Source organism: Dromiciops gliroides, chromosome 1 (genome assembly GCF_019393635.1).
Source record: "Dromiciops gliroides isolate mDroGli1 chromosome 1, mDroGli1.pri, whole genome shotgun sequence".
In the NCBI taxonomy this organism is placed as follows: domain Eukaryota; kingdom Metazoa; phylum Chordata; class Mammalia; order Microbiotheria; family Microbiotheriidae; genus Dromiciops; species Dromiciops gliroides.
Genome location: NC_057861.1, coordinates 44,830,367 through 44,853,771, shown reverse-complemented (window position 1 = coordinate 44,853,771; position 23,405 = coordinate 44,830,367). Strand labels below are relative to the sequence as shown.

General features: G+C 45.5%; 1 protein-coding gene across 1 annotated transcript in view; it reads right to left on the bottom strand.

Annotated features, from left to right (window-relative positions):
- Window positions 1-22,829, bottom strand: part of CHFR (checkpoint with forkhead and ring finger domains) — a 38,086-nt gene extending 15,257 nt beyond the window's left edge. Inside the window, exons 1-9 of the mRNA XM_043976611.1 lie at window positions 22,447-22,829; window positions 18,183-18,282; window positions 14,904-15,013; window positions 11,826-11,885; window positions 11,492-11,704; window positions 7,909-8,076; window positions 3,062-3,221; window positions 2,229-2,383; window positions 1,953-2,115 (exon numbers count right to left, since the gene is read on the bottom strand). Of these exons, the coding sequence (XP_043832546.1) occupies window positions 1,953-2,115; window positions 2,229-2,383; window positions 3,062-3,221; window positions 7,909-8,076; window positions 11,492-11,704; window positions 11,826-11,885; window positions 14,904-15,013; window positions 18,183-18,282; window positions 22,447-22,546 (1,229 nt within the window). The 5' untranslated portion in view covers window positions 22,547-22,829. The remainder of the gene's footprint in view (window positions 1-1,952; window positions 2,116-2,228; window positions 2,384-3,061; window positions 3,222-7,908; window positions 8,077-11,491; window positions 11,705-11,825; window positions 11,886-14,903; window positions 15,014-18,182; window positions 18,283-22,446) is intronic.
- Window positions 22,830-23,405: the final 576 nt, after the last annotated feature.

Genomic DNA, 23,405 nt, shown 5'->3' with positions numbered 1-23,405 from the left:
ATCTTAGTGCCGTCCTTCTGAATTGTTTCTACATCATCTCCCCAACAGCCTGTGACTTCCCTGTGTGCAGCATCTCTCTTCTGCCTTTCTCTGGACTGTGAGTACGCAGAACGGCGCCTGGCACTGAGCAGGTGCTTTCTGACTCGAGGGGGACTTTGAGGTCCCCTCTAACTCTCCAGCCACAATCTGACCATCTCTCTTATTGCAGAATCCCATGGATCCAAACCTCCATGGGCCACACACACCCAGCCTGAAAAGCTCTGGGAAGGCTGTCTGTCTGGGCCTATCTGAACCAATCTCGAGGCCCTGAGTAACGCCTTCCTTACAATCTTCCTAGAAGAGCAGAGAAATACTCTAATGATGGCTTCTTAACTTTAACGAGGCGTGACAAAATCTCCTATGGAGAAATGAAGGTTCAATGATAAACAGCACAGTGAGAAAGCTGTGGAACTGGTAGAACACCTCCAAGAGCTGTACTACAAGACTGTGTTTGTGACCCTCACTTATCACACGTTTTTATCAGTGATCTAGGTTAAACTATAAATGAAATGCTCATTAAATAGGTAGATGATACAAAATGGAAGGAATAAGTAGTATTTTATATATGTGAATCAGGATTTGACAAGATCTCAATAGGTTGGAAAGTCAAACCCAAAGGAATAAACTGAAATATAATAAGGATAGACACTATCATGGGGACTGCATGACCACTGTACAATTGGTCCAGCTAGCACAATTTAGCATGGGTCATCCCAGGCTGCACTGCAGGGAATGCTTTTTTTTCAACCAAAACAATTCTCAAAGACTCCTAAAATGAAGACAGGTTGAGACCTACACCAGTGGGCCAGCAAAACCCCAGAACCCTGAAATAAATGCAAAGTCTTGTACTTAAGCTTCCAAAAGTAAACCGCGCAAGTATGAGACAGGGTGACTTGGCTTAAATAGCAGTTCACAGGAAAAATAATAGGTTTTAGTTTACTGCAAGCTCACTATGCAACGAGTGGGGAATGGGACTTCTCTGAAAAGCGATTACAGGGGGTAGCTAGATGGTGCAGTGGATAGAGCACCGGCCCTGGAGTCAGGAGGACCTGAGTTCAAATCCAGCCTCAGACACTTAACACTTACTAGCTGTGTGACCCTGGGCAAGTCACTTAACCCCAACTGCCTCACTAAACACACACACACACACACACACACACAAAAGCGATTACATTATTAGGCTGAATTAGCAAAAAAGCATAATGTCCCAAACCAGACAGACACGCCACACTAGTCAACTAACGTCCAGTGGACTATGTTCAGTTCTAGACAACACAACAAACTGAAAGTAGGGACAGGGATGGTGAAGGGTCTGAAAATGTCATATATGATCAACAGAACCAGGGGAAGAAAACTGAAATGAGACACGATAATAGCCTCCTCACGAGCTTCCTTCTGTGATGTCCTGGGTGGCCTATGAGGACAAAACCAGGACCAAAAGGATCCGTGCACAGTGTGGGGAAGCTACAAGGAAGCAGATTTTGGCAGAGTACTCAGCTTGGAAAGAGGATGACCTGAGAACAAATCTAGCCTCAGATCCTTACTAGCTGCATAACCCTGGACAAGTCACTTAATCATTTGCTTCAGTTTTATGTCCTGCCTTGGAAAGCAGGGTTGGGGTTTTTTTTTTTTGGTCACTGGAGGTTTTTAATAGAGACAGGATGACTAGCTGATGACTAGCTGACAGGGGCTGTTGAGAAAGGGTGCCTACAACAGGTGGGAGGTTGGTTTGGAGAACTCATCTCAAAGGTTCCTTCCAACTCTGATGCAGTTATTCTGTGACTAATCCAAAAAGGGAATAAGAATTTTTTGTGAAAAAATCATAGTATGTCCAACAAAGCCCCAGCCCCAGTGACTGCACTGAGGAGGAGGCCAAAGTGCACAGAGAGCCAAGAGGGTCAGCAGGCAGTCACCTGATGTCTGAAGATTCGCTGTCCACATCGGACAGTTCCAGCAGGTCCTCGGAACTTCCCTCTTCATCAGAGAAGGACCTCCTGACTTTGGGCTGCAGCATGTCCTGCGTGATTTTATTCCTGGCATCCATGCTGCGCACATCTTCTTCATTACGGCACTTGTCTAGGGTTCAAGAGAAAACATCCTCAGAGCAGAAGGTGGCATAAACCAACCAATAAGCAGGCTGGAGCGCTGAGGACTCATTGGTGCTCGAGCATGGGCTGCCTTGCACTTGCCTGGGTGCTGGATAAGGTAAGCCTCGACAAGGTTGTTCAGGATGTGGTTTTTGCATATACGTTCAACTGGACAACGGCACGTGGGACACAGAGAAGACCGTTCCATCCAACCTGAATAGCAAGCGGCACAGAAGGTGTGCATGCAGGGCTGCAGACTGAACATAAACACAACAAAGCTCATTCATCATGTGGGCCTGCCTCCCAGGAAGGGGCTTTCTGGGACCTTCTGCCCACATATACTGATTTTAGTGTGGTAAGGTAGAAAACACCCTGGATTTTGAATCAGAGGACCCAGGTTTAAATCCTGGCTCTCCTATATGCTAGATATATGACTCTGGACGAGTTCCTTTTACCTCTGTGACTTCAATGCCCTAGTCCATAAAACGAGGTGGCTGGACTGTCCTATCTCCAAGAGTCCATCCAGTTCTGACCCTGCGAGCCTCCTGGGGCCACGTGTCCCCCAGAGTACTGGGAAGAAAGGACACCATAACCAGACAGCACTACAGAAACAGGAACCAGTCACAGGGCATACCCACACTCTGAATTACAGTTAAGAAAGAATTTAGGAGTAGCTAGGTGGCACAGTGGATAGAGTACTGGCCCTGAAGTCAGGAGTACCTTAGTTCAAATCCAGCCTCAGACACTTAACACTTACTAGCTGTGTGACCCTGGGCAAGTCACTTAACCCTAATAGCCTCACCCCCCCCCAAAAAAAAAAAGAAAAGAAAAGAAAGAATTTAAAATTCCCCAGAAAACACACCCAACTTCCATCTTGTCCCTGCATCCCAGGTGCCCGGGCCCCCTCACATCCCGCCACCACAGCAGCAGCACACCTCACACAGTCATGCAGTAACTCCTGACAAATAATGCAAGTGAGAGTTTCTTCCATTTTGTCTGGTTTCATGTTTGCTGCTTTCACTTCCTCAGGAATGGCTCTGCTGTTTTTACACTGGTCTGCGACAAACAACTGAAGACTCAGATGAGTGTCCCCATCTGGAACAGAAAGAGGGCAGTGAGGGGACACAACTAGACTCGTATGTGGATGCATGAATTTTGCTGATCAACGGGAGAGGTAGTGGAAGGCCCTGCTCATGAACTCGCAGATATCTAAGAAGTCCAGAGAATAACATAAGCTGTTTGAGGGCAGGGACTGGACTGGCACCTGGAGGAGAGAGCATGGACACAGGGCAAATGTAAAAAAAAGGTCAACAAGAAAGGGAATACATTAGTGGTGGACTGAGAAGTGAAGGACATGGTGGGGAAGCTGCCCTACCATGGAGCAGAGTCCTCTCTGAGACTACAATAATTGGCACTATCCTGGGGATGGGGCAGAATGGAGAAGGGGAAACCATGGGGTGAGCCCTACAAGACAATGGCATTAAGTACCTAGAAGAGAGAGCCTAGAATGGATCCCTGGGAAGCTCTGACTACATAAAGAATACAGAGGAAAAAGAGACAAGATAGTCATGGGGTCATGAAGCAGAGAAGGCGCAAAGAAGGATAATGATGAGAGTGAGAGGAATCCTTTTTGGAAAGGGACACATGCAAAAAAGAAATTTAAAAACTAAGGAAGAGGGGCAGCTAGATGGCGTAGTGGATAGAGCACCGGCCCTGGATTCAGGAGTACCTGAGTTCAAATCCGGCCTCAGACACTTGACACTTACTACCTGTGTGACCCTGGGCAAGTCGCTTAACCCCCATTGCCTTACTAAAAAAAAAAAACAAAAAAAAACTAAGGAAGAAGAGGCAGCTAGGTGGCACAGTGGATAAAGCACCGATCCTGGATTCAGGAGGACCTGAGTTCAAATCCGGCCTCAGACACTTGACACTTACTAGCTTTGTGACCCTGGGCAAGTCACTTAACCCTCACAGCCCCACAAACAAACAAAAAAACCTAAGGAAGAGGACTAGCTGAAGGGGAAGAGAGACAAGAGGAATCTACCTGAAAGGGGAAAAAGAGTGGAAACAAATGTATAACCAGATAACAGCAGAAGAGAAAAAGGAACTAATAAACAAAACCCTGAAGGAAAGGCATAACAAATGAGAAGAGGAGTGGTGGGGAAGGGGAAGAGAGCCAGTGGGAACAGCACCACCTTAAAAAAGATTCAAGTAAAGTAACTGAGAAGATGCATTTTGGCAATGGGAAAAAAATCTTATGAAATTTCTCTGATAAGGGTTTGGTATCCAAATACAAACAATTAATAAATATTTATAAGAGCAACAGCCATTCCCCAATAGATGAATGGTCAAAGGATATGAACAAACAGTTCTCAAAAGAAGAAATGCAAAGTATTCACAACCACATGAAAAATGCTCCAAATCACTAATAGTAAGAAACTGCAAATCAAGCAACTCTGAGGTTTCACTTCAGACCCTGCAAATGGGCAGAAATGACAAAAAATGACAACAGTGTTAGAGGGGTTGTGGGAAGACAGATACACAACTACATTGTTGGTGGAGTTATAAAACAGAAAATCATTTTGGAAAGCAATTTGAATTTATGCAAAAAGAGACTATTACCAGGCTTATGCCCCAAGGAAGTCATTGATGAGAAAAAAAGGCCCTACTCCAAAATATTTATAATAGCACTTTTTGTGACAAATAAGAATCAGAAACAAAGTAGATTCCTACTGATTGGGAAATGGCTAAACAAATTGTGGTATGTAAATATAATGGAATATTATTGTGCTGTAAGAAATGATATGTGTAATGAATTGTGAAATGATGCAGAAGGAAGCCATGAGCCCCAAAGCCTTCATTTAAGGACAGAACTCAGCTCAGCCATCTCCTCCTTCACCTGGCTGAATTGTTCTGGCCGACTTCTCCACCTCGCCCTAGTGATTGGATACCTCTCCCCTTCACCAGTTTTTCAGCTTCCTTTTGTGTACTGTCTTCCCCCATTAGATTGTAAACTCCTTGAGGACAGAGACTGTCTTTTTTCATATTTGTATCCCAGAACTTGGAGCACAGTGCCTAGCACATAATAGGCACTTAATAAATGTTTACTAATTGATTAAAGAAATATTAGTTGCTCATGGGTAGACTACATCAATAAACAAAAATTAGAATACTACCTAAATTAATTTACTTATTCAGAGACATACCAATAAAACAACCAAAGTCTTACTTTATAGAGCTAGAGAAAATAAGAACAATTCATTTGGAGTAACAAAAGGTCAAAAATAGCAATAGGATTAATAAAAAAAAGTAAGGGGTCTATCATTACCAGATCTCAAACTAAGCTAAAAAGCTGTAAATATCAAAACAATTTGGTATTGGGTAAGAAATAGAGAAGTTGATCAGTGGAACAGATTAGGTAGGTACACTGTTTTCAGAAGCAAATGAGCACAATAGCCTCACTGAATAAATTTAAAAATCCCAACTATTGGGGCAAGAACTCACTATTTGACAAAAACTGCTGGGAAAACTGGAAATCAGGCTGGCAGAAGTTAGGCATATGCCAATATCTCATACTTAGACCAAGATAAATTCAAAATTCTTGAGTACCTGATTTAGACATGAAGGATGATATCAGAAACAAATTGTTGTTGTTTGTCTTTCATTCCCGAAGAGGACTACAACAATGGGGTCATGTCGTGACTTGTACTGGATTGGATTTTTATAAGTGAGGGAGGGCTGTGCAAGCAAGGTCACCAACCTCACTCTCTCCTCCAGAGCCACACTGGGTCCAGTGGCAGGATACAGATTAGGACAACTAGAGATGGCCCCTGGATATTTAAGGCAATTGCAATTAAGAGATTTGCCCAGGGGGGCAGCTAGGTGGCACAGTGGATGAAGCACCGGCCCTGGATTCAGGAGGACCTGAGTTCAAATTCAGCCTCAGACACTTGACACTTACTAGCTGTGTGACCCTGGGCAAGTCACTTAACCTTCATTGTGCCCCCCCCCCCAAAGACTTGACCAGGGTCACACAGCTGGTAAGTAGTAAGTCCATGAAGTGAGATTTGAACACAGGTCCTCCTGACTCCAGGGCCAGTGCTTTATCTACTGCACCACCTAGCTGCCCCCTTCAGAAATAAGATAGAGGAGATAGAGGAGTATGGAAGAAAATGCTGGCCAGATGTATGGATAGAGGTAGAGTTCATGACCAAAGAAGATTTAAAGAGGTTTAAGACCTATTCTCCAATTAATAAATGGTCAAAGGATACAAATAGGCAGTTGTTTTTTTTTTTAAGTGAGGCAATTGGGGTTAAGTGACTTGCCCGGGGTCACACAGCTAGTAAGTGTCAAGTGTCTGAGGCTGGATTTGAACTCAGGTACTCCAGGGCTGGTGCTCTATCCACTGCGCCACCTAGCTGCCCCTAAATAGGCAGTTTTTAAAGGATGAAATTCAAGCTATCAATAGCCATGTAAAAAAAATCCTCTAAATCACCAATAATTAAAAATTCAAATTAAAACAACTCTTAGGTACCATCTCACTCACTTCTCACACAGGTACTCATTCATATTGGTTAAGATGACAAAAAAAGAAATTAAAATGCTAGAGGGAGGGGCAGCTAGGTGGCGCAGTGGATAGAGCACTGGCCCTGGATTCAGGAGTACCTGAGTTCAAATCCAGACACTTGACACTTACTAGCTGTGTGACCCTGGGCAAGTCACTTAACCCCCATTGCCCCACAAAAACAAAAACAAAAAAAAAAAACAAAACCAAAAAAAAAAAAATGCTAGAGGGAAGGGAGGTGGTGTATTGCACTGTTGGTGGAAATATGAACTGGTCCAGCCATTCGGGAAAACAATTTGGAGCTATTAAAAAAACAATCATATTGACAAGAAAAATAAGACCTTTCTGTATAACCATATTCCCAGTAGCTTTATCACTATCAACAAAACACTGGAAATAGCCCATGTGTCCAATGATTAGGGAATGGCCAAACATATGAATTGATGGAATTATGCCAGAAGAAATGACTAATATGAAAAATAGAAGAGTACAGCACCTGTCCCTTAGCAGGTGCTTGATAAAGGCTAGTTGAGGGGCAGCTAGGTAGCGCAGTGGATAGAGCACCGGCCCTGGAGTCAGGAGTACCTGAGTTCAAATCCAGCCTCAGACACTTGACACTAGCTGTGTGACCCTGGGCAAGTCACTTAACCCTCGTTGCCTCACTTAAAAAAAAAAAAGATAAAGGCTAGTTGAAATGAATAAAAAGAAATATGAGAAGACTTCTGTCAAGTATCTTAGAATAATGAAAGCAGAATCAAAATAATATTTTGGTGAGGCAACGAGGGTTAAGTGACTTGCCCAGGGTCACACAGCTAGTAAGTGTCAAGTGTCTGAGGCCAGATTTGAACTCAGGTCCTCCTGAATCCAGGGCTGATACTTTATCCACTGTGCCACCCAGCTGCCCCCAGAATCAAAATAATATTATACACATGGCCTGTGATTCTATAAACAAGAATGATAATAGTAAATATTAACAAGATCCAGAAGAAAATTAATAAAAGGAAAAAAATTCAGAAGGAGCCATATATGGAAACAGGATGATTTTTTTCCATCTTGTTTAAGATAATATGCACATTAAAAATTGTTTAAGCAGAATGGAATTAGTGAACATTGAGTTTCAAGGACAAGCTTTTTTATCCTTGTTTACATATCTGAATGTATTTGCTGATAGGTAATAGGTTTGTAATAATGTAAAAAAAAAAAATGTGATCACCTCACCTCCTTTCATTTTCTTTTTAGCAGGCCCCAAGTCCTCCCAATCCTGAGGTTTGGACAGAAAAGCTGAGGCTCCTTCTTTGTCCAGAGGAGCTGAGAAGAAGCCGGAGGTGTCATCACGTATGGCAAACTGACACTGATCTTCAAGTGATGTGCCTGCACATACTGCTTCTAGGAGAGGTGAAGAACAGAACAAAAGAAAAGAAATCAGCAGGGGTCATGGGACATGAACTACTCTGCTCCTCTTTAAGAAAAAGGCCTATTTTAAGTCCAAGTGCCCCAGTGTAATGTGCTCGTTCTAAGTTGATCATGAGGTGCCCTCCCCACAGCAGTCAGTTATTTCTGGTGCTCAGATAAGAGATTGGGAAAAAACCTTAGAGATCATCTGGCCCAAACTATAGGAGGAATCAAGCTGTGCAGACATATGTAGCTCCCACATACTAATTAAGAAACCAGTTATTCATACAAAATGGGGTATGCCCCCCATGCATGCACACACACACAAGAGCACTGGCCCCTTAGTTGAAAGCCATCTGCCTTCTGCTGGAGCCATCTAAAAGCAAATCAGAAATGTGGGATCTCTTTTTTATTCAAATGTAATAGAGCCAGAACAGCTGGATGCAATAATTTCTTAATAGCTTCACTTACTACACATAATATAGAGGAAATGTCAGATTCAGCGATTTCAGTGCATTAACAGAGCTGGTTAGAGGGTGGATAAAAGCCCCCAAAGCTGTTGCCATTTTATCAAATCACATCATCCAGGCTTTTATTGGGACTAGCCATTCACCCAAAGCAAAATCAGAAGGGCCAACGTCAAGTGCTGTAACACCATACTATTAGATCACAGACCACGTCTTACTGGATGAATGGGGTTTTTCTCCCCTCCAGTGCCCACATCCAGTGCTCTGCACTGAGTAAGTGCTAAAATGTTTGCTGAACTAAATTTGCTGCAAGTGTAGACTTGTGGGAGTGTGTGTGAGAGAGAGAGAGAGAGGGAGAGAGAGAGAGAGAGAGAGAGAGAGAGAGAGAGAGGGAGACAGAGAGAGAGGGAGAGAGAGAGAGAGAGAGAGAGAGAGAGAGAGAGAGAGGGAGAGAGAGAGAGGGAGAGGGAGAGAGAGGGAGAGGGAGAGAGGGAGAGGGAGAGAGAGAGAGAGAGAGAGAGAGAGAGAGAGAGAGAGGGAGAGAGAGAGAGAGAGAGAGGGAGAGGGAGAGGGAGAGAGAGGGAGAGAGGGAGAGGGAGAGGGCGCGCGAGCACACAACCCACACAGAGCACATGAGGGATGGGGGGAGAAGAGCCCAAGGAGAATCACCTCTAGATCCTATGTAACTTGTTCTGTGAATCTGAGGTGAGGTTTTGGTCAGTGACATTTTTCAGTCATATCTTAGTAACTTTGGGCTTTAATAGACCAGACTGATTTGCAAAATTGAACTCAACAAGGTGCCTGGTATGTCTTAAGGGCATTCAACTTTGAGTTAGAAGACTGTGTTAAAATCTCTTCTTTTTTTTCAGTATCTGTGTGACCCTGAGTAAGTCACTGAGCTTCTCTTAGCTTCTACTTCCTTATCTGTAAAATGGGAGTAACAGCACTATCCATCTCAGAGGTCTGTTAGGAGGAAAATGTTTCTTGACTCTCAAAGTACCATATGAGGATGAGCAATTATTGCTGTAATACTTTAGCACAAGGGGGGGCAGCTAGGTGGCGCAGTGGATAAAGCACCGGCCCTGGATTCAGGAGGACCTGAGTTCAAATGTGACCTTAGATACCTGACACTTACTAGCTGTGTGACCCTGAGCAAGTCACTTAACCCCCATTGCCCCACAAAAACAAAACAAAAACGAACAAGAACTGAATACTTTAGCACAAGATTGCATTTGATCAAAGCAAATCAGCTACAAAAATTAGCCATCTGGGTTTGGAATCAGGGAACCTAGGGTCCCATTCCATCTCAGATAATTATCAATGTGATCATGGGTAAGTTGCTCAAACTCAGTTTTGTCCATATAAAATGGAACCAACATTAGCGCTTCCTCTCCTATAGAGATGTGTGATGCTCTTTGAAGCATTATGTTTTTAAAAGCTATTATTGTTATTGTTATTATTATTGTTACTATTATGAATCAAGCAAATCTCAAAAGCCACCTGACATCAGAAAGAAGAAAAAGCTCACTATACTCAATTCTGGATTAAACAGAAACATAAATGTAAATAAACAACAGAATGGCTCTTTGGGTCATTCATCCAACACCATAAAAAGATCTATGGAGAACACAAAAGAAGAGGGTGTGATGAGTGAAAATTTCTGAGAGACAAAGTTTCTGGGTGAATTTTAACCAATTTTATTAACTACAGAGAGCAAGTAGTCAAAAAATGGGCTCATTTGTTCCTCTAGGTGGTCAAAGATGGAACCTTCAACACTTATAAAGCCTTTGGAAAAGGGGTTTCACCTGAGGGTGGAAATTGAATTTGATTGGTTAAAAAGTAATGAGAAAAAAAAAGTAATGAGAGAAGAAACATTGTAATGAGAGGTGGGTGGGCTTATTCTTTTTTTTTTTTTTTTAGGTGAGGCAATTGGGGTTAAATGACTTGCCCAGAGTCACACAGCTAGTAAGTGTTAAGTGTCTGAGGCTGGATTTGAACTCAGGTCCTCCTGACTCCAGGGCCGGTGCTCTATCCACTGTGCCACCTAGCTGCCCTGGGGTGGGCTTATTCTAATGAGGGTCTGGGGGATGTGACTCTGAGCACTCTTGGTCTTGGTCAAAGAGACATCTATATCCGTATCACCCCATCTAGGGTAATCTAGACAAAGGGGGAATACACCTCTACCCAGACCTGTCTGACTTAAATGCAATGGGCCAGAATCCACTAATTCACCTAAACTAAAATTTCTTTCTCTTCTGATCAGATCTAAACTTTCCTAGTTGGGTGCATCTTGCCCAAAATTTCATCTCATGTGGGCAGCTAGGTGGCACAGTGGATAAAGCAGCAGCCCTGGAGTCAGGAGGACCTGAGTTCCAATCCGGCCTCAGACACTTGACGCAATAGCTGTGTGACCCTGGGCAAGTCACTTCCCCCCATTCACACACACACACACTTCATCTCATTATGAGCCTGGGACTTCACAGGCTGTCTGAATGGCTTAGAGGTTGATTTCTAAGTGAGGAAAAAGGGGAAAACCCTCCAATAACTGGCTATTAACATAGGAGATATTAACATAATCATTTCTCTCAAGGGAAATATGTTCCTTGCCTTCTAGCAGCTTAAAATCAAATGGTTCTGACAAATGAAGGGCGTGCCAAACGTTCTGGTGCAGTTTTAAGCTATTAAAACTTTTCCAGAATGTCCTCTACACTGACAGAGTCCCTGATCTCAAGCTGCATAAATTCCAGGAAGATTGCACTGCCCATAGGAAAAAACACATGCACATCTCAGAATACTGGATGGTGGGAATGATGCCTAACAGTACTTTGAAATGCTCATAAAAACCCTTCCTCCGTCTGCATGACAACAGGGATGTTAGGAGACCACAACTATACCACTCCTGTGAGTGTCATCCACGGCCCAGCCCCAAGCCAAGAGCTCACCACCAGGTCTAGAAGGATGCTCCCGCTCAGCAGGAGCAGAATCCAGGAGAGAGGTAGCGGACGTTTTAAAGAGGTCTGACGTAGATGTAGATGGCTGTGGTTCCTCAAAGCAAGACTGATCATTGGGCAAGGATGGCATGACCTGGGTCTCATTGCTTCCTTCTGAACCTGAGGTATCTTTGGTCATGTTGCACACTTTTTCTCCAGTAGTTTCTGCAACCAAAGAACCAGAAGGAACATGTGTGCAAGGGTCAGGCAGAAGAGGCCACCACGTCAGAGAAAGGACAATTTGAAAGAATTCTCCGGAGATGGGGGTTCCTAGTTTTTCACTTACCAGTGAGTTCTGGGGATATTTCTGGCTTTGCTTTCAGAGATTCGTAGAGATATGCAACATCTAAAAGGAGAAGAAACAATCAGAAAGTACTGGCAAAAGTCTGGAAAAACAATTTTTTAGAGGAGAAAATCAATCATTTTCCTCTCTGCTTTCTATCTCTTCCAAAACTCCTCTGAAATTTTCTATCTAGGTGTTGTTGTAAATTGCTATATTTGTTGTTAAGTTTTCAATTTCTGGCAAATAAGAAACTTTTAGAGACTAACCCCAAACCAGCTTTCTGCTTTTGATGAACTTCAAAAGATTTGAAACTACTATCTCCAAACATTCCAGTTCATCTCAGGGTATATCAAGCCCAAAGAATGAGTCAGGGAGTTAATATGGTTGGAATTGGAACAGGAGAAGGAGGACAGTGGCAAAATTAAAGCACCCATAGCTACCAGTCTACTCAAAATGCTGCGCAAAGTCAGGTCGTGGTGTCAAAAGGAGGGTTTCTGACAATAAAGGTACAGTGGAACAATTAATTCATTCCCGTTCCTCTTTCTGTCAGTGGTTATCAAACTTCCTCATCTCATGACTACCCCTTCTTCCCCAAGGGGCTCCCTAGGCTCTCTCCTCACTGGCCCCTCCCTGATCCCATCAGGCTATGCCCTCACCATTGGCTCTGCCTCTGCATCTTAGGGGTGACCAAACCTTCCCATCTACCCTGGAGCTGGAACCTCCCGTGTGCTTTCTCTCCCCTAATTAAAACATGACTTTGCATTTCTTTCCCCAGCACTTGGCACATGGTAAGTGCCGGTCAGTTGATAAACATTCATTAGGTGCCTACACGATGTGCCGGGGACTGTGCTAAGCACTGGGGACACAAAGAAGGCAGAAGACAGTGGCTGCCCTTGAGGGGAGATGGTGTGTGTGGACAAACAAGACAGAGACAGGACTACATGGAGATCACTCCTGAGGGGGGCACCGAGATGAAGGAGGGCTGGGAAAGGCATCCTGCTGAAGGCCAGCCTTGAGCCGAGACTCGAAGGAAGCCAGGGGAGCCAGGCGATGGAGATGGGGGGGGGGGTGGTGCAGCCAGAGAAAATATCTGGAGCCCCGAGATGGAGGGTCCTGTGGGAGGAACGGCCAGGAGGCCGGGTCACTGGATCAGTGTATATGGGGAGATGGGGAAGCACATAAGGCAGCCAGAAAGGGGTGTGTGGTTGGGGTGGGAGGGGAGTAGAGACAAAGATTATCAGGGGTGCCAAATCACAGAGGATTTTACATTTGATCCTGGGGGTGAAAGGGAGCCACTGGGGTTTATACTAGAGTAGGTAAGACGTGGTCAGACCTGCAGCTTTAGGAAGATCATGCTGGCCAGATGACGCATAACTATATTTGCTATATATAATTTGATGTAACTATATATTGCTATTTCATATATCCTTCATATTCTGTTATTATATATAATACAATCTTTGTCTTCATATGATACAACTAGAAAGGTAGGCTCATAGGACTGGCTGGAGCTTTTCCTGTTAAACAGAAGCGTCTGTGGGGCCTGGACCAGAGTGGGGAGAGACTTATGACAGGCAGAGCCGGGAGAGGGAAGAAATGAGTCGCCTGGGTCACTTGGTGGCAGAGCAGGGGTCTTCTGACTCGAAATCCAAAACTCCTTCTGCTTCATCACATCTGAGTGAAGAAGAACAGTCCTTGGAAATCTTATTCCCTTGAATGAGCCTCTGAACCATTTTGGATTTACAATCCTAGTAATCACATTTAGCCTGTGGTCTGTTAGGCTCCCTAAGATCATCTTTTGTACTCATGCCTAGTTAGTGTGTTGTTTTAAAAAATCTTTTTTCAAAAATAAAGAAATAAATGAACGAACAAATAAATAAATAAATAAGCAAATGAATAAATAAATAAATGTTGTTGTGTAACACCTTGTGCTTGTGTCTATTGGACTATATCTCTCTGGGGGGAACCATTTCCCCAGTAAGTCACTTTTGTATTTTATACTTATTCTGGAGAGTATCATCAACTGTAGCTAACGTGTAGTATAATTCACAGATCTGATCATCAGGTTCTCTGCTCCTTTCTCCAGGGAGCCAACAAGACAGTGACTAAAATGGGACTGGTCATTTCTGGACACACCACCTGACAGGGCCGCCACATTAAAGTCAAATCACAGTTAACTCCCTTTTGGGTCCAGACCTCAAGCCTGTCATTTCCCTTTCAGTGAACAGGTCAAGATGACTTTTCTTAACTTCACACAGATTATACAGACTCACAAAAGGTCCCATCTGAAAAGGAACAGATCCTATCCCCTCAAGCTGCTTCTGATCAAGCAGGAATGATAAAATGCACCCAGGTCAACATAACGCCCACTTCTGAATACAGGCAGTACATAAAAGCACGGGTCGTCACGGGATGGCAGCCCACGAGGTGAGCAGTCCCTTCCAACTGGGATGATGAGGAAGGCTTCAATGTCATGATCATGAAATTGCTCATAAAAGCGTTCCAGAAACTCTCCCTGCTGCCAAGAAGGTGTTAATGATGTCTCTCTTTCTTCCTTTAGTTCAGAAAATGCTAATAGGGCAGACCAGGAAGAATGAAAGAAGTGATCATTATGATAAATGGGAGCAGCACAAGCAGAGACCAAGCCAGTCTCAGTCAATAACAGAGGAAAGGAATCGCGCAGAGATTGAACCCAATGGGCAGGGAAGGAGGAGGCTTTCTAGAGTCCTCAACAGTTATAGGATCAAAGAAGGGACCTCAGAGGTCAAATAAGATCATGTTCTAAGGTGCTCAGCACAGTGCCTGGCATACAGCAGGTCCTTAATAAATGCTTGTTCCTTTCCCTGCCCCCCCCCTGCCCCTCCAGATGGAGACACTGAGGCCCAGAGAGGTTGGCCATGGTTGCCAAAGCAGAGGGAAGACTCGATCCCAGGGTCCCTTCTGCCAAAGCAGTTCAGGGGCACTCCCACATTTAAGAAGTTTGAGTCATTCCTCAGCCCCCAGCTTCCACTCAGGGACTGAGACATTCCTCCTACGGTGTCAGTCCCTCTCCCCCCAACCCGGGCAGCACGGTCCCCTTACTGTGCTCTGGCTCGCTCTTCCTGTAAACCACGTAGATGACGTCCCCAGTCTGTAAAGCACACGACTGCTTCTTCACAACCCTTACTTTATTAATTACTGTTCCATTAGTGCTGTAAGGAGAAGAAAAGGATAATTAGATAAACACTGAAAACCAATGTTAAGGATATAGCCGGCTGCTCGTCACAGCAGAAAAGGAGCCCAACGTTAAAATTAACGTTTTACAGGCTACAAATCAATACCCGGAGAAACCCATATAGGAAATATTTCCCAATTCCTCTCTTGCAAAAATATCTGCTATTCTCTTGTTGACTTCCTGTAGCTATAAACAGCCCAGCAATTCAAAAGTTCAACTTCTTCAAACTCCTGCCCTCCTCTATCTTTCTTCCTGCACAGCCAATAACCAGGATAACCAGGCCTTGGGGATGAGATTCCCATTATCAGGGGAAACCCTTCTGAGCCTGGCCTTCCTTGCCAAACCACCTCCTGCTCCTTCCACCAGGCTCAGCAGAGACATCCCTCTGAAGGGAGGGAGCTGACCTGGAGGTAGGTCATCAATGCTGGGGGCCCAGGGAAAAGATGAAAAAATGAGTCCCTGCCCTCAAGGAGCTCACACTTTAGTGGGACACAGAGAGAGTCACATAAGCGCTATATAAAGAATGGATGCGCTGAAAGCGACTGAGGGAACTGAAGTCCTGAGTGCTTCCGGGGCCTGCCTGGGTCGCACAGTCGGGCAGAAACAGGGCCAACTGAGCGACCAGGGCTCTGCCAGCCCACTCTTCCATGTCCTCTGAACCCAACGCATGTGACAAGGTCTTGAGGAAGACTGACCTGGCAGCAGGGAGAGTACGTAGGAAGTGATAATAAAAATCCAGCTAAGATAAAATGGGGCCTGGATGAGGTAGGAGCTGTAGAAATGGAAGGGATTCTGAGACTGGGTGGACAAAAGAGGCCTTGACAACTAACTAGACGCAGGGAAGAGGGAGAAACTTTAGCGTCTAGGAGACGAGACCAATGGAGGTAGCACAAGGGGACCCATGGCCCAAGGTTAAACAGAGAAGCTCTTCAGAGATCCTGGGTTCTCTCCAAGTACACTGTAAACACCAAAAGCCAAGCCGAGGCCACAGCCACGTTCTCTGGGTTAGTCTTGGTGGGGAAGAGGCCAGAAATCCTGCTCTGACCTGGGTCCTGCCTCTCATCTCCTATGCTGCACTCCTCTGAGCCAGTCAGCTACCTAGTGGTCAGGACCGGTGTCTCACTGCTTCTAAGACAAGCAGGTACACACACTGGAGAGAGGAGAGAACAATTCTTACCCTGCCAGAGTACAGAAAGGGATATCGAACATGCTGGCACCAAACAGCTGAGGAATCCGGCTTTTCCCACTTCGTAGGAAAACTTGATTTTCCCTTTCCTCATAAGTTGTGCTTCTAGCTCACCATCCTTTACGCCAAACATAGCCTATCATTAGGCCATCTTGGAGCACTGAACTTAAAGTCAGGAAGACCTAAGTTCAAAGACAGTTTCAAGGCTAAGCCAATATAATAAAAATGGCAATACTCCCTAAATTCAGTTACTTCTTCAGTGCCATAGCGATCAAACGACCAAAGTGACGAGGGCTGCAGCTGACTTTGTTCTCTCTCTTTTATTTTTCTGAGGGTTGGGGGAGAACACGGCTAATGAGGACATTTGTAGGCAACATATTTGTAAGTGAGTTTTCTCAAAGGGTTCAGGAAAGGGGGAGAAAGAGAATCTGAAACTGAAAATTAAATTAAAAAAAAATCCAGCCTCAGGGGGCAGCTAGACGGCGCAGTGTATAAGGTACCAGCCTTGGATTCAGGAGGACCTGAGTTCAAACCCAGCCTCAGACACTTATTAGCTGTGTGACCCTGGGCAAGTCACTTAACCCCCATTGCCCTGCCTCCCCCCCCCCAAATTGGTTCTTAAAAATCCAGCCTCAGACACTTACTAGCTGTGTGACCTGAGACACATCATTTAATCTTTGTTTGCCTTAGTTTCCTCAACCTTAAAATGAGGATAATAAGAGCACCAATCTCCCAGGGTTATTGTGAGGATTAAATGAGATATTTGTAAAGGTTTAGTCTGGTGATCGGTGCTTAATAAATGCTAGTTTCCTTCCTTCCTTGTCAGCACCTCCTCTTCCTAGGAGGTCTCAAAGCCCAGAGAATTCAATTCAATTCAACTCAACAATAGTTAAGTATTTACTATGTATAAGGAAATCCACTGTACTGGATGTGGGAGAGAGAAAAATGCTAACACCTTCCTGCCCTCAAAGAGTTTACATTCTTCATGGGGGATAGTGCCGTGTTATAGAAAAGTATAATACAAAACAGGACGAGGCAGGGGAAAGGGTAGCCCCAAAGTGCTCTAGGAAAAGGGCGCTTTTAGGCCGGGCAGGGGGGGAAGAGGGAAGATTTTATGGAGGAGGTTGGGGGGGGGGGCGGGGCTGTCTTAAAGAAACATCAGGGTTTTAAGAGGCAGCAAAGTGGAGAGATTTGTGGAGATGCAGTGGGCAGCTTGCATGAACAGAACTGAGAGATACAAGGTCAAGTTTTGGAAACCTCGAGTGGTTTGGTTTGACTGATGATAGAGAGTCACACATTATACTATGTGTAAAGAGAATAATACAAAATAAGCTTGGGAAAGGTGGACTGGAGTCAGATTGTAGAGGAACTAAAATTCCAAGTTAAGAAGTTTGCATTTTTTCCTGTATATAACAGAGGGTCTTTGCAGGTTTTTGAGCAGCAGTGACATAGCCAGATCCACGCTTCCTTAAAAAGCTCCATTGGAATCTAAAAACCCAACACCTTGCAACTAATATTTCTGGCAGAATTTTGTTTTAATTCATAAGCACTTGCCAGACTCCAAAGCCTCACTGACTGCTCTCACCCTGGAAATTCATTTCATTACCCTGGTAAACTACGCAAAATGTACATTATATGAGAGAACAAAAGTTTTCATCTCCCAGATAATAAATTAAAATCCCTAAAAATGAGAAAACACGGATTCTCCTTCCTTTCTTAATGTCCACACCAAGTGCACACATTTTTAACTACACCCCCTACATCTGTAAGACAGGATAAGAGTTCTGAGAGAAAAAAAAAAAGGCTCGGGGCAGCTAGGTGGCACAGTTGGCTAAAGCACCGGCCCTGGATTCAGGAGTACCTGAGTTCAAATCCCACCTCAGACACTTGACACTTACTAGCTGTGTGACCCTGGCAAGTCACTTAACCCCCAATGCCCGGCAAAAAATAAAAAGCTCACCTGGTATCCTCCAGCGAAACCTGACCAGATTCTTCATCCACCACTATTTTACAGTGATCTCCAGACACCAATTTATTGCCAGGGAATGAAAGGTCGCAACCTGAAACAAGGATTTTTTTTAGGGGGTCAGGGGAAAGCTGTTATTAGTATTTGCTATTAATTATAAAAGAATAATGGCCTTTTCTTAGTCAAGGTATGTGATTCTGAGGCAAGCTCCCACCTTGATGTATGTAGAAAACATTTTTATTCGAGTATATTTAAGGGTCAAACTGTTCATAGTTACAAAAAAGTAAAAAGGTTTAGTGTGTGATTATTTTTGTAAGTTAGCCCTGAATTTTTTTTACTTCTGGTTTAAAAGCCTTAATTTCAAAACTCACCATTAAATCCAGCTATAACAAAACAGTCACACAAAATTCAAGTTAGATTAAGCTAATTGTCATGGGGTGCAGAGCACCCCAGAAGTTCTCTGGGGCACACCAAGGAATCTTCTCCTTGAGAAACTAAACCAGAGGACAGATAACGCCTAGAGAGAGAAGCTGAACCAAATCAGACTGAGCTAGCTTGGGATTCCTACCCTTCATTCTGGTCTCCCTTACCCTGGGGAGATAAATTTGGGTGTGGCTTTGGCCTTTGTGTTCTGAAGAGGGATCCGTAGCCACCCCTTACCCAATTCCCCCAGCTACCACCAGTGGGGGATGGTCCTCTCTCACTAAAGGAACTTTTCACGGTCAGATGGTCCACCCCCATCAGTCCTCTATAAAAGTACCTTCCAGTCTCCTGTTCGAGGAGATTTGGTACCTCTGAGCTATGTGCTTTATGCCAAATCTCCCCATGAAAAGTCCAAGGATTTCTTTCATGGTTTCCCTCCCCCCACCCTTCCCTTCCCTTGGCCCTAAATAAACTATAACCTTGTTCTAACTAAGTTTTGTGTGCAAGAGGGTGTAATTCTTTAAAGAGGAATTCCCAAGAACCCCAACCCCAACCCGTACCCCATTTTCCCACCATATCATAATGAACAGAAAAACTGTTAAAAACAATTAAGATTAAACCATCATAAAAATTTGCCTTTGCTGAGGCTAAGCAATACTGGACAGCTTTTCCCCTTTTAAAATGTTAAGGCAGGGGCAGCTAGATGGCGCAGTGGATAAAACACCAGCCCTGGGGGGCAGCTAGGTGGCGCAGTGGATAGAGCACCGGCCCTGGATTCAGGAGGACCTGAGTTCAATCAAATCCGGCCTCAGAAACTTTACACTTACTAGCTGTGTGACCTTGGGCAAGTCACTTGCCTCATCAAAAAAAAAAAAGGTTAAGGCAAAGTTAGATTATTTTAAAAGACAAACATCAAAGAAAACACAAAACTTATTTGGAAATGATTTAATGTTTGAAACATGGTTGGCCACGATTCAAAGCTAGACCAGTCACCTTCCTAAGTGAGCTCACAAAGAAAATTTCATGAAGAAAATGTATGTGCTGTGCTGCCTGGGCTAGGAAGGAAGTCCAAATTACTTCCTACCTCTCTCTCCTTCTCTATCTTTAAACATGTTATAGTGGGAAGGGCTTTCGAGTTCAAAACTTGTCCCTTCCACTCAGTGGTTGTTTGTGGGTCATTTTGACTTAAAAGCATGCAGAGGTTGGTCAGGACCTTATGACAAACCTGCTATCTCTGCTAGGGTCTGCTGCGATCTCGTAATTGGCTGCATCACATTAATAATAACCATGATTCATCTGGAAGTTCACCAAGGCTGAAACTGAAATCATTGTTCCCATTAAACCCCACCCTCTCTAAGCTCAGCTCTCTCCTGGACTCCTCTCACCCATTCCCCATCTACCCAAGCCTGCTGACTCTCTCTGATTCACTCAATGACTCTCTGACTCTGTCTCCTCTGTCCCTCTCTCTCTGTTTGTCTCTCTCCCATTATGTGACTCCTTTTTTCCAAGCAGACAACCACCACTTGTCCTTAGGGCTTCTTGTCTCTCACCTGGTTGTCCTGCCCACGGTCTCACCCTATTTCATTTAAACCTCCACTCAGTTGCCAAAGTAATTTTCCTTAATCACAGATGTGACCTTGTTACTCCCCTACTCAATCAGCTGCAGTGGCCTCCTATAGCCTATAGGATAACTTCTCCATTGAACTTTTAAAGCCCTAAAACAGTGGTGTCAAACTCAAATAGAAACAGAACCGCAAATACACATTATCTATGTTGTATTTTTATTTTGTTAAACATTTTCCCAAGTACATTTTAACCTAGTTCTGTTGGAGCCCAGGCAGAGTCTGACACTGTCTGCCCTATACAACCTGGCCCCAAACTGTCTTTCTGGTCTCCCCTTCCTGTTCTCTGAGATCCAGCTAAACTGGTACACAACCCTCCATCTCTCACAGATGTACCTTGGCTCTAGGTGTCCTCTATGCCTGGAATGCACTTCCTTCTTACCCCTCTTCCCCCTCCCCATGAGGGTTAAGTGACTTGCCAAGGGTCGCACAGCTAGTAAGTGTCAAGTGTCTGAGGTCAAATTTGAACTCAGGTACTCCCGAATCCAGGGCTGGTGCTCTATCCACTGTGCCACCTCGCTGCCCCTGTATTGACTCTTTACATAAGATTTGTACTTGTGTCGTTGTCCCTCCCCCCTTAGAATGTAAATGCCTGGAGAGTAGGGATGATCTCATTCTTCATACTGGTATCGCCAACTCTTAACACACAGAGAGAGGACTAGGCCCAGGGACTGGGTAGGTCACGGGGGCTTCAGTGAGTAAACTACCTCTTCCAGTGCAGGTTGGTTAGCACCTGCTCTGAAACTCAGGGTCTTTGAGAGGAGTGGCCTGAAACACCGGGAGGCTAAAATGGGCAGGATATTTCAGAGGTAAAACTTCAGTCAATAAGTGAACATTTATCAAACCCCAATTATGTGCCAGGCACTGTGCTAAGCCTGAAGATACAAAAAGAGACAAAGGTCAGTCCCTGCCTTCAAGGAGCTTGACAACATGGCAAACAAATACATACAATGTACATACAGAATAGGAAATAATAAACAGAGGGAATACACTGGAATTAAGAGGGGGTAGAATTCAGGCCTTCCATCCACCCATCTGTTTGTCTGTCTGTCCAGCCGGCTGTCCATCCATCCATCATACCACCCCTACAATGTTTCTCACTTACCAAGAAGCTTTAATAGCTTAAAACTGTGCTAAGACTTTTGGAGCATATCCTGTAGAGTAGTAGGTGCTTAATAAATGTCTGTTGACTAATTAATCCCCATTCGACAGATGAGAAAACTTGAGGCTAAAGGAAATAAAAGTCACTGGCTCATGATGATACACCTAACCTAGCTAAATGTCAAAGAACATTTATCAAGTTCCTACCCTTTGTGAGAAATAATTATTAATAATTGCTCTCTTGGGGGACCCAGTGATTTTCCTTTTCCCCTCAAGTCCTTTCTCCCTTCCCTCCACTCAAAGGCAAACTCTCCTTGAGAGAGTCCATCAAATCTCTTCATCTTGGTCAGTACCAAGCCAAGCTCATAAGGAATCTTGGGCGGAGGCAGATGGGTTTATCCAGACAGCCCAGGCTTCTCTTTCCTCCGTAGCCTCCCCACCCCACCCCAGTTAAAGAGGAGGACATTTTTTTGATAGCCCATGGCTGGAGATCATCTCTCTGTGCCCCACCACCGTGGGGTCTTTGGTCTGAGAGAGACGGGCAGAGACCTCAGGGCCACATATGTCTCCCACATTTCTGATCATCACACCTGTAAAAGGCGATGATGCTCTGTGGGGCTCTGGTTCACAAGTCAGTCCTTGGTCTCACGGAGCTTACAGTCTAAAGAGTGTAACAGGAGGCCGGGTCTCTGCACTTTTGCGGGTCCCTTCACCCCCCGCCCCTGCTTTTCAGGTCCCCTTTATGGGTGGTCTTTCTCCTTTAGAATGTAAGCTCCAGGAAGGCAGCAGCTCTGTTTCTGCCTGTATCCTCAGGACTTAGCCCGGGACCTGGAGCACACAGTAAGCGCTTAATAAATGCTGGCAGATTTGCTCAGCCCCCATGCAGGGAGCTTAGTCTAACCAGTGTCCCTGCCCCCCTGCTTTCCGGCTCCTCCTTATGGGTGGTCTTTCCCCTGTGGAATGCAGGGGGGAGGGGGGCAGCTCTTTCTGCCTCCGCCTGAATCCCCAGGCCTGGCGCACACAGCAGGCGCCAAATACATGCTCGCTGACCTGCGCAGCCCTCGATGCCAGGAAGAGAGCAGGGGTCGAGGCCCAGGAGGGGGCCTCCTCACCTTTCTTGCGCCCGATGGTGCACTCCTTCTTCTGCAGGAGCACCGGGGGCTCGCCCTCGGCGGCGCCCAGGCGGATCAGCCTCCCCCAGGGCTGCTCCATCGGACTCACATCGGCCTCGCCCGGCCCCAAGAGGGAGGCGCCTCAGAGCGGCCGGTCCGGGGCCGTCCCGGCTTCCTCCCTCAGCTCCCGCCCCGGGCCCGGCTCGGCCTCAGCTCCTCCAGCCCCGGGGCCTTTCCTCCTCCAGTCCCGCTCCGGGTCAGACACTCTCCCCGGGCCGGCCCGGCCGCGGTCCAGCGAGGCTGCGTCGGGGTCGGCGGCTGAGTCTGCGCTTGCGCCGGGCACCGCGCCTGCGCCCCTGGCTCGAGCCCGGGGCCCCGGGGCTGTCCTCTTGCTTGGGCTTGGGCGGCTGAGCCTGTTCTCCCGCTGCCCTGGGCTCTGCCCACCTCCGCTGTCAACAGACATCGCCAACCCATCAGCTGATCCGATGCGGGGCGGGGCCAACCCTGAAAACACAGCCTGCGATTGGGCCCCTCGCCGGTCCGGAGGCCGAAAGAGAGAGCGGCGGCTAGAAAGGCTCGGAAATGGGCATAGAGATGAGCGGCGAGGATGGTAGAAGGCCCCCAGGCCGCCCGCCGATTGGGGCGGAAGGAGGCGCTATGTAGGTAGCCATCTTTGTTTTGGGCAGGCATCTTCCTTGCTTTGTTCATTCTGTCCCATCGCACTGAAGCCGTGACAGTGGCCATTTTAGATTGGGGCAGAGGAGAGAGAACAGAGACTAGTGGAGGGAGCTGAGAGAAAGAAGAATCTCGGAAAATATTAGGGACACCGGACCCCATGAAGCATCTAGGCCAGCCAGTGTCAGGGCAGGTATCCTGTCATCACATAGCGTGGGACTGGGATGAACCTCAGATATCCAGGCCAACCCTCCCATTTTACAGATGAATAGACCTGAGGTCAC